This window comes from Mytilus edulis, chromosome 2 (genome assembly GCF_963676685.1).
Source record: "Mytilus edulis chromosome 2, xbMytEdul2.2, whole genome shotgun sequence".
Taxonomy (NCBI): domain Eukaryota; kingdom Metazoa; phylum Mollusca; class Bivalvia; order Mytilida; family Mytilidae; genus Mytilus; species Mytilus edulis.
In genome coordinates, this window is record NC_092345.1 from 63454599 (window position 1) to 63475563 (window position 20965).

The window sequence follows — 20965 nt, forward strand, 5'->3', positions numbered from 1 at the left end:
TAATGGCGATTTTTACTCGTACCGTTCAGGAGTTATGGTTCTTGAAACATTGAAAAATGGAGTTTCCAGTCGTGTCCGTGCATTTACGCATGAACTGTTCTACCAAAGCTTCCCAAATTTTAATATGTTGTTACTGATGACAAAATGGAGGTCAAGTTCAATAATGACGATTTTGACTTTTACCGTTCAGGAGTTATGGTTCTTGAAAGATTGAAAAATGGAGTTTCCAGTCGTGTCCGTGCATTTACGCATGAACTGTTCTACCAAAGCTTCCCAAATTTTGATATGTTGTTACTGATGACAAAATAGAGGTCAAGTTCAATAATGACGATTTTGACTTTTACCGTTCAGGAGTTATGGTTCTTGAAAGATTGAAAAATGGTGTTTCCAGTCGTGTCCGTGCATTTTCTCATGAACCATTCAACCAAAGCTTTTGAAATTTTTATATGTTGTTATTGATGACAAAATAGAGGTCAAGTTCAATAATGACGATTTTGACTTTTATCGTTCAGGAGTTATGGTTCTTGAAAGATTGTAAAATGGCGTTTCCATTCACGTTGTTGCATTTTCTCATGAACAATTCAATCTAAGCTTTTCAAATTTTAATATGTTGAAACTGATGACAAAATGGAGGTCAAATTTGATATTGACGATTTTCACTTTCACCATTCATCAGTAATGGTTCTTGTGATATTGCCAGGACACAAATAAATATTAATAAATCCGGTTTGCTGTCGTTGTGACAACCTCTTGTACAATATACAATTTATATTCACTTTTACTACCAACTGATAAATTAAAACAATCTTTACCATTCAGTGATAACAAGCACTTTTTTACATTTTAATATTTTATGATGTAAATGAGTAGTTATTGTTGCAAACTCCATTGGAAATTTGAATTGAGATCAGTTTTGGAATAAGGGTAAGGGGGGGGGGGGGGGGGGGGTTCAATTTTTCTCATTTCAGATTTCATAAATAAAAAGAAAATTTCTTCAAACATTTTTATACCCCCGCTTTGAAAAGAAGGGGGTATACTGTTTTACCTCTGTCTGTCCTTCCGTCAGTCCGTCAGTCCATCAGTCCGTCAGTCTGTCAGTCAGTCCGTCCGTCCCATGAATATTTTTCGTCACATTTTTCACAGGAACTACACTACCAGGATTTCTGAAATTTGGTTTCAGGCTTGATATAGGTCAGCTATACCGTGTGATGCGTTTTCAGATTCATCACTCAATAACTTCCTGTTTACCGAACACTTGTTTGATTTTACACATGATAGCCAAGTTGAAAATTTTTCGTCACATTTTTCTCAGGAACTACAATACAATGATTTCTGAAATTTGGTTTAAGGGTTAATATAAGTCAGCTATACCGTGTGATGCGTTTTCAGATTCATCACTCGACAACTTCCTGTTTACCGAACACTTGCATATTTTTACACAATTAATATTATCCACTTGCGGCGGGGGTATCATCAGTGAGCAGTAGCTCGCAGTTTCACTTGTTTTGAGAGGATTAATATTCAACAGCATAGTGAATTGCTCAAAGGCAAAAAATAAATTTTAAGTTTATTAGACCACATTCATTCTGTGTCAGAAACCTATGCTGTGTCAACTATTTAATCACAATCCAAATTTAGAGCTGAATACAGCTTGAATGTTGTGTCCATACTTGCCCCAACCGTTCAGGGTTCAACCTCTGCGGTCGTATAAAGCTGCGCCCTGCGGAGCATCTGGTTAGATATTTAGACATATTAAGACTAATTAAGTAGATTTTGATAATATCTGCTTGACATGCTTGAAATTCTATCAGATTACTTATGGAGCAGTTATGAGTCTTTGAAAATTGAAGCATGCTCACAAAGGTTCTTTTGGTGAAATCATTTTCATATTGGTCAATTTTTTTCTTTTCTTCGACCAGTTTTGGAGGAGATATAATCAAAAGAATTGATATAAATCAGCACAGAAGTTTACTTCCTAGCTCATCTAGCCCCAAGCATCATGTCAGGCATTGTCATTACTAAAAACCAATAAATGTATTCTAATCTGAGGAACAATTCGACATTTTAACAAACAAATTTACTAATGATACTGACGATCCACCACAAAGTAATATAAATAGAACCATACCAATAGTAAGCAAATACATATAAAAAAAGATGTGGTATGATTCCCAATGGGACAATTCTCTACAAGAGACCAAATCGACACAGAAATTAACAACTACAGGTCACCGTACGGCCATAAACAATGAGCAAAGCCAATACCGCATAATCAGCTATAACAGGCCCCGAAATGACAATTCAAACAAGAAAACTAATGGCCTTATTTATGTTTAAAAATAAACAAAAAACTAATATGTAACACGTAAACAAACGACAACCACTGAGTTACAGGCTCCTTATATCATGTTCTCAAATCTAGATATCATCTCCCATTTAGAAAAAGAAAACATGTGAAAAATGAACCTATTATGTGTTGCTCTCCTAGCTACAAAATGTATTCAAAATCAAAGATGCAGAACATATTCTGATTCATAATCGTTCGGTAACTAATGTAATTACTGTCTCCTCCATGCCCGTCTTGAACATAAAAAAATATTAAATAAATAACACTCCTAATGCTCAGTTCTGTTCTCACCGTGCAAGACAGTTAATAACACCATATAGGAAAAAAAGATAGAACTCTTTTTGTCATAAGACACTGTCAAACATCCAAACATACTGTCCACACTCATCTTTGTCCACTCTTGTTGTTATGGAAAAATATTTTAAAGAATTGAACACAGACAGTTTAAAAAAATCTAGATTGAAGGTGATCACTGTTTTTAAAATCATTTCCTGCTAACTTTGTTTTACCAAAAAATATCAGTAGGTATTGGCCTCTATAAGTCTCTTTAGTAGAAATTAGATAAAACATCTCAACACTGAAAGAAACAACAAAACAATATATTTATAAACATTTATATGGGAAATACATTAGCTAAGCAACAAAACTGACCTAGACTATGAGGTTGCTATTACTAAAGTCCAGTGTTCGTTGTAAAAGTTGTTTTGGTCTTTGACCCATTTTGCCTGGCCCAACAAGCACCTGTTAGCTACCCTGTAAGATTATCCTCTTTTCTTTTTCTGCTTTTCCATATTCACTATTAATATCCACAGAATTTTATCAAGGTTATATCAAAGGGCGATTCTAGTCATCTAATATGGTCACTTATCCTGTTGCTGTAACTTGATTTAATGACATTAGGTTTAAAGAATGGTATATTTATAGTTTTTGTCCTAAAAGATACATGATATACGGCAGCGAAGGCATAAACTATTTGTTTAAGGCTTTGTATTTCAGAAGTTAGAAAACCCGGATGATTCATATCTTGTGTGCAGATACCTTATGTTTTGAAGATTCTGTTTGTCATATGTCTATTGTCCTTGACCTAATTTTCATGGTTCATGTACTGCTTGAAAAAAATAAAAAATTTGTTAGTGAATGTTTCACTTATTATGAGTATGAGGATAATTATATTTGGTAGATGGGTTCCTTGTCATGCCTACATGTCTGTCAGGTAGGGTTCACCTGACCTTGAACTGAATCCATGGATCAGTGATCAAGGTTCAGTTACATGATTTAGTCTGTATCTCAGATTCTTTAAGCAATAGGTCAACTTTTATTTGGTGAATAAAATGATAGTAAGTTGAAAATGTCTAACTTCAAGGTTTCGTCTGACCTTGACTTCAATTTTATGGTTCATTGGACAATGTGTATTAATTGTGGTTTGGGTTATTTCTAAGATACCAAAAGCAATAAGGTCAATATTATGAATATAATTGATGGATAGAATGATTGTTAGGTGTACATGACCGTCTGGCAGGTTTCATCTAACCTCGACCTAATTTTCATGCCGGTTCATTGATCAATGCTGGTCTCTTGACAACTTTACTCGTATTGTTTTAATGTTGCAGTATTTTACATGTATCAAGCTTGAATATTGTGACCAAATTTGCCCCAACTGTTCAGGGTTCGACCACTGGGGTCGTATAAAGCTGCGCCCTGTGGAGCACCTGGTTTTAAAAAGGGCAAGGGTCAGCTAAGCTGTTGTGATCTTAACCCGTCAATCGTCGTCTGTTTTCCGTGGTTCATTAACTTTTCACATTTTGATCGTTTCTTAAACTATTTATTTAATTTCAAACAAACTAATATGAAAAAATAACATGTATGTAGTTTTCGTACAACAATTATAACCCATCAATTCATATTTGACACCCAGAATATAAGTTAACATTTAAAATTGTAACGCTCTATGACCGCATTCGGAATTCAAACATCAAAATTAGTGTATTGTAAGAAATATTGAATCATGAAATCTAGTTTATCAAATGTCAAAAATTACCCTCCCGATTGTGATATTCCATACTATTGACAAATTAATTAAGACGGGAATGACATTTATATATATAAAGAATTAAATATTTATGTTCTCGAGGTGTTAACATGTCGGACAATTTCACAATCAATCCTTAACAGTAATTATAATTAACTAGAGTCCAACCATCTATGATCTATAATTATCATCATCTCTATATAATACATCCATTCCCCTTTAAATTCTGTTGCTATTTCAACAAGTGGAGCTGCCCAGCAGAGGAATTCACTGCATTGTCAACAAGGATAGATTCCAAGCAGAGGAATTCCACAATAACTATTAATATGTTAAGAAACAACATTTGTATATGAGCATTTCGAGCATCAATTATGTTGTGTTTAAAAAAAAATTATATTATCACATTTCAATATAGTACTTTTTCTTTTAATCCTTTAAGATACAAAAAGTTGCCGGGTCATAAATCTTCATCATGTTAGCGATTTAACTGAGTAAGTTGTCTTGCAATAAATATATAATTAAATCCTGCAAATTCTTTGGGGCCTCAGTGACCGAGTTGTCTAAGTTTTCTAAGAATTACAGAAATGTAACCCTTAAATTTAAGGGAATTTTCACAAATCGTTCGATAACTGCAGTTTTTCTGAATTCGTTTTCTCCAAACTTTACATTATTAAGGACATTGATAAAATAAACCTCCCTGGTGATTTTTTTTTTTATTTCCAGTTTAATTTTCGTTCTAGAGTTATGGAAATTTAATTTAAAAATTAAGGGTGAACAAAATTGCAAATTCAGCACTTTCTTCAGTATTCCTTGATTGCTTTCCTCCGAACGTTACATTATTATAGGAATTAATGAAAGTAAGCTCCCTTTCATTTTTTTTACTTGAGTTTGCTTGGATTAAATGTGTCGAATTTTTAAATTAGTGTTTGAATTGGTGAACACAAATTTAAACTGTATGATTTAAAAATAGTATTCTCATGCATGTTTTTACCAAGCCATTTTATTTGCTTATGTTAAATACCTTTATTATATCCAATTTTATTCTTAAAAGATTTCAATATCCACAATAACGGTTTATCATGCGCTCTTGGTGGCAGCTATCTATTTATAGGTGAAGGAAGATAGAGCACCGGAGATAACCACAGACCTTTCGCAGGAAAACGGCCATCCTTAACCAGACTGAGTTGATTCGTACAGAGGCACTGACAATTTGCAGCCGTTTTGATCAGCATTATTCAAACCTGTCCTATCGTTTCGGAAATTTCGATTTAAAGAGTCGTTTAAACAACGAGCATTGATAATTTACTAGAGACTGTGTACTTGCCATAAAACGTCAAAATAATCTGTCACTGGATAATATCACTTGACTTTATTTTACAATTTTTACTTGTACCTTAAAGCCAAAAACATAAATTGTATGCGTTAGAGAACTTTTCTGCCTGCTAAGTTTAAGAATAGTATAGAACTTTTTCAAAGACATAAATATTTGACGCACTCTTCCAGATGAAACTTTAATTGCAATAATTACAGTATCAAGGGATTTTATCTTGATAGCTTATGATGATGCTTCATATGGTCCATTCGCAGAACACATTATTACTTTGTATTCTGTCACACATTGGAAATTTGTCTTATCAATATTTAAACGTTTTACAATAATTTCTTCTAGAGTAATCAAAATTTACTGTGGGAAGCATATGATTAACACCATAACATTATGAGGATTTCATTTTCATTTTAAACTGTAATATTATTTTAGTTAAGGTGGTAGCAGCTTGGAGTTTAGTTGACGAGAAAATTCGAAGCAAGGTAATTAAGTTCTTTTTTCGATATAACATGTGGTGGTGATTCTTGGACGACATGATATCACATATATATAAAGTTTAAAGAAAGATACAAATTACATAGAATATTAGGAAAACGTGTATAGAACGCACTACGAAAAAAAAACCCAAATTATCATTTACGTTATTAAAAATAAAACCACACACGTGAAACCTAACAACATTTAAGCTATCCACATAAAAAAAATATGTGTGAAACAATTTATACTGGAATATGTAATATCATGCCTCTGTTGTTTTTATCATACATGTTTGCATGTCCTCTTTACCTTTTTTTTAATGTTTTATTGTAGAGAGGGTCTTGATATATATAACGTTCCTATATCTTGTCGATATTAGAATCTAGAACTTATGTGTTGTATTTCACAAGACCATACTTTTACTCGATTATGTCGTCTATACAAGAATAAATCCGTTGAAGTGTGCTGATTGATACTTCAAACTGTGAAAACATTGACTGCCTTGGAACTAGCTTACAGTAACTACGAGTACTCTTGAATCGGTACTTCGTGTCTTTTTACTTTTATTTTAATTTGTCATTATGTTAATTAGCTTTTTGTGATTAGTGCCGATCTTATGAGTCAACTCATTTCCAACTGATTTTATACAGCTAGTTCTTATGATGGGTTGTTGCATCTCTGTCCCAGGATTGCGCGCTCACAGACATGAGTTTCCTCGCCACATTTCATATGTCTGTCTTAAAACAAGAGCCGGTAATCGTCTTTGTTTGATGATGCCTTACATGGTTTTTTTTTTCGTTTTTCGTATTTTTTTTTTTTTTATTATTATAAATAAAGTTATTTTTTCTCCAATAAATTTTTCATAATTTGTCACGTCAGAGCCTTTTAAAGCTGACTATATGGTATGGGTTTTTCTCATTATTGATAATAATACTATAGTATTATTTATCTAACAAAATTAATGACATGTTATACTTTTGGTTTTTGAATGTACCTTGAATGTTCCCATGGCATTTTCTACCTCCATTTTATTTTGCAGCAGAATTCAATTATAAGTCGCACCTATTAGGATTCATTAAATATTATAACGTTTTCATAAAAACATAAGATAACAATTGACGAATGTTAATATAATTATTTTCATTTGAAGAACTAATGTTTTATCAATATTTTGAATATTGAATAAATTGCTTCAACACAGTTGTCATACATGTACACATACATATTTTATTACATGGGGACTAATATAATTAGTTATCTAATAATTATATATAATGATGTTACAATCTAAAACAGTATCAATACCAAACAAGCAGGGAAACTCACACAGACAGGGAAAATAAAGAAGAAAAGGAAACCCTTTTACATATATATATATATATATTGTAGTCAAAATGTCATATGATATAATGAGAAATCATTGGAAATACCAGACTAGTTGGACAGACGGTTTTACCTGCACTCATGTAAAACTGCAGCCTAGAGCAGCAGAATCACCAGTATCACCAGTACCTTACAGACACCCACGCTATACTTCACCAAATCGAAGATCACAGGTAATTCTTATAGAATTTACTAATAATTATCATTATTATTAACGGGTTATTAATATAATTGAAACAGTATACAAAATTAAAAACTGAAAATAAAACTAATTAAAATGTTTGCAAACATTCTTGTACCACGCATTAACTTGGTATATAGCATGGTTTGTTCGTGTCACTGTGGTTCCATTATCGATCTATCATAACCTTGTATGCATAATTTTCCATGGAGTGTCAGTGACATCGTTTATAGCGTAGTCAAAATTGTTTGAAGTTATGCCGTTGTCTTGAAAATTTTTTTAATTGCAGTCAAGCTCTCCGGAACCAAGAAATAAACATCAGATCGATAGTCGACCGGTCAGCAGAAAAAGTACAAAGAAAAAGCAACCAAAGACGCCTACACAAATGCTAGATATGAGAAGAGAACAAAGAGCTTGCAGAACCAAACCGTGGACGGAAAAAGCTCCATTAAAACACCACAATAGAAACAAATACATAGGTTTGGATAGCTTATGTATAATCATGACACAATGCAACCTCTATTTAAACCCCCAAAAGGGCGAACTTACGTTTTTGTCAAAAGCTGCTTATCCTTCTTGTCTTCCTTTAATAGTTTGAGTGTAAAGGATATCTTCATTGTCATAAATTTATTTGTATTTTTAAATCTTAAAAAATTCTGACTAACTTCGTACTTGCATTATCATTATTCAGATAAGTTATTGGAGGAAATAAACTGGCCAATCGCCAGGGCCGTAACTAGGGTTTGAATTCAGGGGAGGCAGGGGTTTGGAGGCCGCCGATTGAGGCCCTCAAGATTAGGGGGTTGGGGCACAGCCCCGGCCGATTTTTTTCTCTCAGTAAAATGGCTATTTTTCATTACTTTAGGAAAAATCAGTATTGCTTGAAACTTGAAGCAATTTTTATGCAAAAACAAGCTGAGGTTGCTGTTCAGGGTGAGTGAAGGTTCCATCCTGAAGGCCGTACTTTGGCCAATATTCATGCAATAACCCTATATTATTACTTAAAAAAAAAAAAAAAAAATGGTGTAGAAAATTCAGGGGAGGCAGTTGCCTCCCCTGCCTCATAGGTAGTTACGGCCCTGATCGCGATAATCTGATTATCTTCTTTTATACTGCACTCGTTCTATTTGAGCAGTCAAAATGCGTTGACCGTATATTTCTGTGTCATATACAGTCACTGACCTGATATCACTTTTCCTCATGAATATTTAAATAGAAATTGTCGAAACTATATTTAATAATTCATACGACCTTTTCAACCTGTTCTTGTTTCTAATGTAAACAACGACGCGTTTAACGACTCAAACTTGTTTCTTTTACAATTTTTGGGAAAACATATTTCACTTATTAATATTTTTTGTTTGCAACCTATAAATCATTATGTTTATGTTTACTGTTGATATTTTAGTCTGTAATCAAACGAATTCGTTCACCATTGATTGCAGTTTTCAACAGGTAATGATGTACATTTCATCGTGTTGTATATTTCTCCGCCTGTGTGATATATATGAGGCCTTTTTAAAGGGTGATTTTCCCAATATTTAAAGCAAATAAATAACATTAACACACTAAACAACAAATGAAAATGTTTTTTTTTTTAGATTGCAGTATAAAGACAATAATAGTGCATTGACTTGATATGTCAACGATATAAGGATTCGGCCCGACACAGGGCACAGCCTCGCATTTCCCCGTTTCTAAGCCTCATCCTTATATCGTTGATATGTCAAGTCAATGCATTACATATAGTGGCAGCTGAGGGTGAAACAAACAATTTTTTTTTTTCTCAGAATCAAAAACAAATTATTTTTTTCTCCAAAAACTGGAAACAAACTTTTTTTTCCAAAAAAAACCATAGCCCCCACCCCCCCAGAAAATCAAATGGTTGCTGCCTTAGTACTATTTCTTTACTTTAAAATTATTGTAATATTTAGGTACTTGTATTTTACAGTACTTGATTTGTACTTAATATTTTGGTACTGAAATAATACATTATTCCATGTTTGAAAATCATAATTTCAAGAGATTTGAAATAGAAAAACTTTCAAAAAGCTGAAAATGTAATGGTAGTAACCAAAAATCTGTAGTACCTAAATTTCAAGTACAAATTAAATTAAGTACTGTAAAAATCAGGTACCTAAATATTACAATAATTTTAAAGTAACAAAATAGTACTGAATATTAAAAGCAAATTTTCAGTACTACAGATTTTTAGTACAGAAATAGTACCTATGCAAAAGTAGCTGTGTATGTACTGAAGGTTGTTACAATGGATCTTTTGAAATATTTATTGATGTTCTTGGACTATTTTGTTTAATTCATTTTACATCAAATTTACCGTTTAAAGTAATATAGGAAACCATGTAAAGGTTTTTTTTATTTTATTCTTTATTTAAACTTAAAAGGCAAAAAGTTTGGTTTAAAAGATTTTACATAATATTTTATGAGATATATAAAATTATTTTCATTGTTTATTCATTTACAAGTCTACGGTAGTGTCTATGTTTCATGGCAACTGGAAGGATCTTCACAAATGTAAATCCAAATTAATATGTGTGCATTGTTCTAAAGTTTTTTATTTGATCGATGAAATAACAGATACATTATTTTAATATCTACGTCATATATGGATGATTGTGATAAAAACTAGTTCTATTCGGTTTCATTTAAAATTATTTTTTAAAAGATTTTAAACAGACGAATGAATAACCTGTTTTGTTGTTCGGGTTAGGTGAGAACAAAATTAAGAGGGAATTTCAAAACTCTTATTTACCGAGTTGTCAGTTCTTGTAGACGTTGGCTGGTCTAAATTATTATTTTCAGGAAGTAGTTTTCAGATTGAATTGCTGTTTAATTCAAAAAGGGTCCAAAATCTCGATTTTGACAGTTAGGTCTATTTGCCTTCTCTTTTCCTTTTTTCAGTTTGACACAACGCATTTCTTGATTAATAACATGATTTATTATTAAAGAAACCATTAAAATAATTGAAATATTCGCTTCAATTGCCAGATCAGATCACGACTTTTTTTTTATTGAAAAAAAAGCTAATTACAATTCTGATACTTTGAATAATTGTAACTCTAAATAAGAATTATGAATGGCATGAACTTATTTCAAAATCATTCAGACGAATTTATTATTCTTTTACGCGAAATGTTATTTAATTCCGTCTTCATCAATTATGCAAACACACTTTCACTTTTGGAACTCCCCAAATTATAATATTATACTTTCTATTATGTTTTAATTTCTGTGAATAGAATATGTTTTATAAAGTTACAGGTTTTGTAAATATAATACGTTTCAAACAGTAAGATAATTTCTTCTGTCTTTTTATACTAAACTTTGATGATTTGTTAGATTTGTAATTAGTAATTTCAAAAAGCATCACTCGCATATTTAATAGTTGCAAATCGAGCATGCTGGCGGTACATTATGATTGTATCACAAGATTTGCAACCATCAAATGCTTCATAGACAGATAACAATTGCTGCTCCTGTTGATGTTAAATATCTTATTAAAGATTTCGTTACTTGGAAGCATAGAATGTCTAAAATTACGCGTTTTCACACACGTATTTATAAGGAACATGGGAGCATGACATTAATAAACTTGAGGATGGAAATTGGGAATGTGTCAAAGAGACAACAACTGATCAAAGAGCAAACACAGTTCAAGGCCACCAATGGGTCTTCACCACAGCGAGAAAATCCCCACCTCAAGAATATAATTGAACTAAAATTGAGAAACGGTATACCTTATAAAACATACAAGACACAAAAATCCAATGGCTCAAATCATCAATTTCATTGGAAAGGACAATTAAACATTTAAATATATTTTATCTTTGGTGATGATCATTATTTATTCACATTAAAGTTTGAAAAGACATTTTTTAAATAGTTGTTATTCAGAAGATTGAACATCGTTATTGCCTTTATTATATTTTACATATTTCGTAATGTATTCGTGACTGTTTTTATTTTTTTTAGAAACGTATTATGAAAATTGCTTACCACCCGATGCAGACTTGGAAGAACTGAAGCTTCATTCCAGAAAATTTGTCGCTAACTCGCGTTATGGAAATATTTATCAAATAAAGTAAGTCAAATCCACTTTTTTTTTTTTGGGGGGGGGGGGGGGGAGGTGCGATACGATAGTTTATAAGTGAACAAATATCCTAATCGTAAAAATAGGATATTTTCCATTCTATAGTGTTTTTAGTTGTTTGCTGTGTATATACTTATTTAGCGTCATGGCTGTTTGTGAGCGCTCAATCCTTCCCTAACCTGGGACAGTGGTGTATCAGCATTATATAACTATTAAAATCTGTTGAAAAGGGCTTTACTCATCAGATCGTATAAGGATCATCCTTTTTCATTTATGTTTTTAAATTGTCGACTTTAATCTTTCAATTATCGACGTTAAACTTGGAATTTCCAACTTTAATCTTGGAATTGTCAGACATTAATCTTGGAATTTCCAACTTTAATCTTGGAATTGTCAAACAGTAATCTTGGAATTTCCAACTTTTATCTTGGAATTATCTATTTATCTGATTTAATCTATAGATACGACAAAAAACCGAGAAGCCCACTTGAGAAAGTTGAAGAACCCGTGACTTGGCTGTGGGAGGAAGATTACAAAGTTTGGTTACGTGATAGTCAACGCTATGGTACTGGCAGGTACAATTTAGTTACACTTTAATATTGTTCCTAAAACATGCTCAACCATAGAAAACAAGAGAGAGGAAGAGTAAAACAAAAACAGAGTAAGAGTTAAAAAATAGATAGGAAGAGTAAAACAAAAACAGAGTAAGCGTAAAAAAGCAGGAAGAATAAAACAAAGAGAGAAAGAGTAAAACAAAAACAGAGTATGAGTAAAAAAGAAGGAAGAATAAAAATTAAAGATAGAAGAAGAGTAAAACAAAAACAGAGTAATAGTAAAAAAAGAGAGAAGAGTAAAAAAGATAGAGGAAGAGTAAAAAACCAGATTAAGAGTAAAAAAGAGAGGAAGAGTAAAAATTAAAGATAGAGTAAGAGTAAAAAAAGAGAGAAGAGTAAAAAAGATAGAGGAAGAGTAAAAAACCAGATTAAGAGTAAAAAGAGAGGAAGAGTAAAAATTAAAGATAGAGTAAGAGTAAAAAAAGAGAGAAGAGTAAAAAAGATAGAGGAAGAGTAAAAAACCAGATTAAGAGTAAAAAAGAGAGGAAGAGTAAAAATTAAAGATAGAGTAAGAGTAAAAAAGATAGAGGAGTAAAAAAACACAAATTAAAAGTAAAAAAGAGAAACGAAGAGTAAAACAAAAACAGATTAAGAGTTAAAAAAAAAAAAGGAAGAGTAAAAAGAGAGTACAAGAGAGAGTGGAATCTGTATACAGCAAATTTATCTGATATAAGACATTGTTTTAGGTCAACGCCTGTAACTCCTACATATACTGGGTCTACGTCTATGACACCGAGAGGCATACAGGTTGGTCAGTACACAACAAGATCATCTGATGGCGGATACCATTCTATTATAACAAAGCCTTCGAAACCAGATTCAACTCCACGAATGGGACAAAGTATTACAGACAAACCCAATGCAGAATTATTTGCGTAAGTTTTGGAAACTTCCTTGCCAACTATACATTCAGGATTAACTAGTTAAAAGGCATGATTTTAACCATATGCGTAAATTTTCATGGATTCTTAAACAAAAAACAATTGATTAGATTTTTGTTTCAGACAAAGCACATTTTCATCATACGCTGACTTTCTATATAATTTCAGACATTGTAATGCTTATCGCCTAAATAAACAGGAAAGACGGAAGGCCGCCATTAAGATTCAGACACGGTTTCGAGGATACAGAATCAGAGCACATTTAGATAAATTAAAACGAAAGGTACTATTAAGTCACTTTATGTCAGAATATATATTTATATTTCGAAACTCTTAATATGACACTTTATGTCAGAATATATATTTATATTTCGAAACTCTTAATATGACACTTTATGTCAGAATATATATTTATATTTCGAAACTCTTTATATGACTAATTCACATGAAGATTAGAAAAAACAGTAAGCAAGATAATGTTATCCCTATTTCTCAATATCTCAACAGGTTGTTCTTGACCATGGAAAATCCTGGAAGAATTTTATCAAAGAGTACAAAGAACTGATAGTAAGAATACAATCACGTTATGGACTAATGAATCATTCTTGTCCAATTGTACTGAAAGAGATTGATGAGTTCATGGATACAAAGTATAGTATGTGTATTTCTTGTTCTTAAAATGAATTACAATACAAATGCTACAATTAGAGCCTGACTATAACTTGCAGTATTCTAGAAAATGCTGAACTTTGAATAAGTTGCCGATTTTGGGTCTCTCCTGTATAACTCAATTAAAAAGATTGTTTCATTATTTTAATCTTCAAAACTATATCAATACATGAACGTCGAAGAAAAATATAATAGAAACTTAGATGATCCAGAATTTTATTAGATAAACTTTTTACTGGATAAATAATTTTATCTATCCAACGTGTAAAAAATACAAATTGACAAACGATATCTTAGTTTTGTTCTTTTGTAATTTAAATTGTAAAGTCGTTCGGTGAAAACATCTGATGCTGCAAAATAAAAACAAAAAGCACATGAAATCCGTTTTAATTCAAGATAATTATAGGTTTGATTTACTCTAATTTACTTAACGTATAGAATATGAAAGAGAATTTGACAAGACATCAGAAAAAGGAAAGTTATTCAAAGAAGACTTGTCGCTGTTTTTGAAAAACTGTGATCTTCATCCAACAGATAAGGACATCTCAACTGCATTCAACAAAATATACAGAGGTAAGTTATACAGAAATGTAACAGTGAAGTAGATAGCTGGACAGCAATTATTTCTTTTAATATACATGTACATGCATGTATTCTTTCAGGATTTCTGTATAAAAATATACTACCCTCGTACTATGGTATATAAGTTTAACATTACCAGAGACATATAATACAAGGTATTTTATTTCTCTGACTTTACAGACTACTAGTAAGGGACGACATAAAAAGTTCTATGTAGGATAAAAAACTTAATTCACATAGTTTTTTCACTGACCCCCCCCCCCCTTCTTAACTTAATTTGGGAAAAATTGATTTACCAATAGGGATATATGTATAAATCGATTATAGATATACAAAACTTGCAGAATTTTACCCCACCCCCCCACCCTCAAACTATTTGATTTAAGTTTTTTTTATCCTACATCGATCTTTTGATGTCGTCCCTAAGTACGGTTACTTTTACCAAAGCATCGTTTAAGAACTTTTGGTCAACTTAATATGGACCTTAGATTCGTTTCGGATCATCTACTTTTGTAAGATTATCACTTAGTCAACAAAACCCTCAGTGTCAGAAATTACTCGAGAATCGTATACTCTCGACTGTCAATCAAAGGCAACAGAAGTTACCGGTGTTCAATAGTCACATTCGGGTTACAAACTAAAACCAATGGAACACATTAACTATAAGAGGAAAACTAGGGAACAACAAAAACACTGTTCAAAGTGCAACAAAAACAAAAACCAACATACATAGAAACGAACTATTTGATAAAACTGCAATATTTCTGAAAAAAATGCTGGGTTGAACCTGGTTTATTAGCTAGCCTAACTTCCCGCTTTATGACAATGTTAAAAATATATTGCTGAAATGACAACACGGCGTGAAAGAAATACAGTCAGCACCAACACACGCAATAAAATTCATCACAGAAGCCCTATCTAGAGTTTATATTAAATGTATGTACCAGTATCTTGTTGTCCTTTTAGTTTTTTTTATATGTTTGATACTAGGACATATATAATGGATTTCTTTTCTTTATCATTTTTCGTACATGTTTAAATTTTAGGTTCTGGAAATACTGCTGAGGTAGTACTTGTCCTAGATTGTTCAACTAGTATCGGACCACTTGGGTTCCGTCGCCTGATACAGTTTGTAAAGGATTTAGTTTGTATGTATGATATCGCACCAGATCGAGTTAGAATTGGTGTCCTTCCTTTCAATGAAGATATATTCCAGTCCTTCAGTATATCAACGCATAGAACCCGACATGACATTCTGAATGCAATAGGTATTTTAAATTTCATAAATTATTTATTGCAGTTCACATATTTTATTTTATCAATTGTTAAGTATATCGAATTCAGTTCAAGTCTGAGACGACAAACCATCAAATGTTAAGGAGCATATTAAAGAACCAAAAGCGCATAAAATAGAATCAACAAATGATTCAAAGAAGAACTGTGTTAGTACGATTAGAAGGTGTCTTCTTATTTTTTAAAATTTTTTACCTACCCTTGCAAGCATCAGTTGGTCTGCACATTTGTGAAGTTTTCCGCAATTACTTAAAAAAAACTCCAACGGAATTCACCGTTTTTGAAAAAAAAAATGTGTTTTCTACTTTTTTCAGATGCAATTCGATTGAAACATGGACTGACACGAACACATCTGGCTATCAAAGAAATGACAAAAATGCTATCGGTAAATAGAGTATAAATATTGTAAATGTATATAGAGTATAATAAATAGAATAAATAGAGTATACAAAGTAGTGTTTATAGAGTGTAAATAGAGTATACATTTTTCAATAATTATGACATTAATTTGTGTATAAACACATAAATTATAGCTACAAGTATATAAAATAAAGTAACAAACTGAGAATTTATTTCTCTATATGATAGATGTGTAATATATGTTCATAGCTTAAAATTAAATAGATCAAATGTGGAATGCAAGAAAAAAAAATATTTCAGAAAATGTTATTACGACTGTGTAGTACATGTTGTTTTTGCTGTTTTCTCTCGTAATATGTCGATATATTAAGGGCTATGTTTTTCTTCTTTAGATATATGGTTTTAAACTACAACTTTGTACTTTCTCTCCATTTTTAAGTTGAATTGCATTTCAATTATAAAGAACCAAAACCTTTATTATCAGACTGACATAGTCACACAGATCCAAAACCTTTATTATCAGACTGACATAGTCACACAGAACCAAAACCTTTATTATCAGACTGACATAGTCACACAGAACCAAAACCTTTATTATCAGACTGACATAGTCACACAGAACCAAAACCTTTATTATCAGACTGACATAGTCACACAGAACCAAAACCTTTATTATCAGACTGACATAGTCACACAGAACCAAAACCTTTATTATCAGACTGACATAGTCACACAGAACCAAAACCTTTATTATCAGACCCAAAACCTTCATTATCAGACTGACATAGTCACACAGATCCAAAACCTTTATTATCAGACTGACATAGTCACACAGATCCAAAACGGTTGAATGATTTATTATGTAGAATGCTAGACCTGGTATCAAGAAGATTGGTATTGTTATAACCGATGGAAAATCATCCGAGCCAGAGTGTACGGAGTTGGAAGCAAAAAGAGCTAATGATGATGGCATAGAAGTTTATACAATAGGTTCGTAGTAGATAAAGATATCCGATTAGCTACAAGATACATGTGTAATAAATTTAAATTATGATTTTTTATTTTGGTTCAATCAGTAATGAAAGTGAAATAGTGCTTTTAGCAGCCAGTGTATTTTAATTGTCAAAATAAGTTAAAAAACATAGATGATGAATTGTTCATATGCAACTTTTATGATTACAGTGTCGTGATAGTCGTGTAAAAAGCAGAATTTTCCCCTGTTGGTATCGTCTTTTAATATTCATACGTTGTAATTTTGTGTTTTTATTGTTGATTTGACGGATATTCGTCAAAATTAGTTATTTTTTACAGGAAATATAATTATATTATAAAAATCAGAAACTAATACCTGCTTCTAAATCAATTTATACAATTCAATTATAATACTTACTAATATTGCAGGCGTTGGTGAAAGTGTGGATAAGTCTGAATTGTTGACTATTGCCTCGACAGACAAAACTATATACACAGTGAAAAGTTATAACGATCTAGCAGATCTTACTCATGTGATTGCTAAAGTAACCCATCAAGGTAATCATTTAGAAAGCTTGATATATTTTTCCGGCGCATAACTCTTTATAGATATAGGAAGATGTGGTGTGAGTGCCAATGAAACAACTCTCCATCCAAATAACAATTTAAAAAAAGTAAACCATTATAGGTCAATGTACGGCCTTCAACACGGAGCCTTGGATCACACCGAACAACAAGTTATAAAGGGCCCCAAAATTACTAGTGTAAAACCATTCAAACGGGAAAACCAACGGTCTAATCTTTATAAAATAAACAGGTTATATTCATTCAGCTAAAGTAAATTCAGGATGTTTTTGATTTCTCTAAAACAATTCTCTATATACAATCACCAAAGTATGCCATGTCCTATACTTGGGACGATGGCATTTGAATGAAGAAGGAAAACAATTCATCAGGGAATTAGACTTTCAGTATTTATCATTTTTTATAGTTCTTAAAAATGTCAAATCATCTTTTTTCCACATCTTTTTTTTGTATCTTACTGCACAAATACCGTTGAATGTTTCGAAAAGAAAGTTAATTAGTCCAAATAATCGTTTACTATTACTTTAAATATAGACAAAGGAATACATTAGAAAACACAGATAGATGTGGCTCTTTAGCAATAATTTATCTATATACCTCGTTCTTTTGTTAGAACAAACAAGGAGTAAAATGAGCTGTTGGGACAATGGGAAATGTCGTCCTCTGACGACGACAGAAAGTATGGAAATATTATGGACATTGTATCCACCTCCTGCTGCTAATCTGTCACATGTCCGGAAGTCAAGATGGATCAGACCAATCATACAGGGAACAGAGGCATGGTCCCTTTTAGGTAAACTCTTTTTATTTTTTCGTTATAATGCCTTTTTCGTGTTTCTTTCTTAAATGTTACGCGGCTATGTACTTATCATCCCGACCCCTATTTTTGACGTTCTAACCTATTGTATAAAAAAGATGTGGTATGATTGCCAATGACACAACTATCCACAAAAGACCAAAATGACACAGACTTTAACAACTATAGGTCACCGTACGGCCTTCAACAATGAGCAAAGCCCATACCGCATAGTCAGCTATAAAAGGCCCCGATAAGACAATGTAAAACAATTCAAACGAGAAAACTAACGGCCTTATTTATGTAAAAAAATGAACGAAAAACAAATATGTAACACATAAACAAACGACAACCACTGAATATACAGGCTCCTGACTTGGGACAGGCACATACATAAATAATGTGGCGGGGTTAAAATATTGTGCCTATTTATTTTGATCACATATAGTTGTCAATATTAAAGAATGGAGTTTTATGCGACTGTTATACAAGTTAGAGGTTTAGCTAGCTATAAACCAGGTTTAATCCACCATTTTCTACATAATAAAATGCCTGTACCAAGCCAGGAATATGACAGTTGTTATCCATTCGTTTGATGTGTCTGAGCTTTTGATTTTGCATTTGATTAGTGACTTTCCGTATTGAATTTTACTCGGAGTTCAGTATTTTGTGATTTTATCTTTTACATACTGTACCCAGACATAATGCGATGCATAACTTTTCACTCTTCATTTTGGTTTTATTTCAAATTGTGTATTTTCATTTGAAATTGATAATCTATGTTAACAAGTAACTTAACTTGACAAATTGCACAATCAAATACGTATACAGTAACCATAATTTACACGCTAAAAACTCCAAATAAATTTCAGACGAGAAGACAAAATCGTCAACTGACATCAGATCATGTCTTCGAATTGTTGTTCAGGCAAGGATAAACAAAAATGGCAGTGTCATGCTCCCCTCGAAGAACAAAACTGGTGTAGAGTATATCAAGGATGTAGATGAAGCTGTCACTTATATAGAAGAATGGATGAAATGGCAACGGGAAAACAACGAAGAATCAGATTTCAGTAGTGCTTAAAAAACAGAAGATTACGATTAATATTCTCATAGTCATTATAGGCGAATCTAATGTAAATATAATCGAAAGTCTAGCTGCTGCATAGGAATAATCTTACAGTCTATGTGAATATGACTAGTGACACGTCTACGGTAAAAAGTGGAGAGAGAAAAAGGGGAGCGTTTATAAGAATTGTGAGTGAATGGTGGACACACTGTAATTAAAGAATAAACAGACAGAACTCTTTTATTTCATATGAACATTTTTTTTTGTATCATTTTTTACCATTTCGTCTGAGACTTGAGATCACTTTTTAACATGTAGTTGGTTGAACAGAATATTGTCAGACAAATTGTTAGCTGTATTGCATAATTGATGGTTTATGTTTTTCTCCGGAGTCATTGAAATTCTTTGCAAAAAATGTGAAATCGGAAATCGTGAACATGGCCAATAACATAACATGTATGATATATATGTATGTTATACAAGAGTAAACTATACTTGTTAATTTTTGTGTCATTTTGGTCTCTTGTGGAGAGTTGTCTCATTGGCAATCATACCACATCTTCTTTTTATATTTTTTTTTATATCAACTGCAATTGGTTACCTACAAAGGGGATATGAGCCCATTCCCTCTGTGAAGATCTCGGATAACATATACTCAAGCTGTCAAACGTGTTGAACTATTCATCGAAAATGATCAGGAAAAGTTCATAAACATAATTTTACTTTGCTTTTTATAACATTAGGAATGATTTGATATATATATGCCAATTTACATAGAATTCGGTCTGTAAGATACTATTGTATATTTTAATTAACTTAAAACTGATTTTTAAAGTTTATTCTTATGGATTGTACTGTTACACTGCTGTCCCAGGTTAGGGGAGTGTTATAACAGCATATTAATTTAACCCTTGCACATATGTGCCCGGCTTGTCCCGAATCAGTTGCCTATAGTTCAGTGGCTGTCGTTGTTAATGTTTGTTATATTTGTATTTCGCAAATTGTTTCCTTATTGGAATTGTTTCATATTTTTCATGTCTGGGGCCTTTTATAGCCAGATGCGGATTTAAGACTACCTGTCCCCCCTTTTCTGAAAAAAAAATGGTTGATTACATAGGGAATCACTGAAGCATGACCGAAGCGGGGCCTCTCTTAGACAGTCAGTGGGCCCCAACTTGTAAAAATTTCTGAATCGGTCATTGCTAGCCGACTATACGGTTCTGGTTTTTCTCAAATTTGAAGGCCGTACAATTGTCTATAATTGCTTACACCCACTTCATCCGAACTTT

The 20965-nt window shown here is 32.2% G+C and overlaps 1 protein-coding gene across 1 annotated transcript; it reads left to right on the forward strand.

The window, feature by feature from the left end:
• The first annotated feature begins 6060 nt into the window (after positions 1–6060).
• On the forward strand, positions 6061–19921 carry LOC139510637 (uncharacterized). The gene is made up of 15 exons (XM_071297188.1): positions 6061–6185; positions 7570–7736; positions 8034–8223; positions 11738–11846; positions 12317–12430; positions 13156–13344; positions 13519–13633; positions 13858–14005; positions 14458–14592; positions 15648–15869; positions 16209–16279; positions 17121–17244; positions 17656–17784; positions 18425–18604; positions 19480–19921. The coding sequence occupies exons 2-15, from the start codon at positions 7575–7577 to the stop codon at positions 19689–19691; spliced, it is 2100 nt and encodes a 699-aa protein (XP_071153289.1). The 5' UTR covers positions 6061–6185; positions 7570–7574; the 3' UTR covers positions 19692–19921.
• Positions 19922–20965: the final 1044 nt, after the last annotated feature.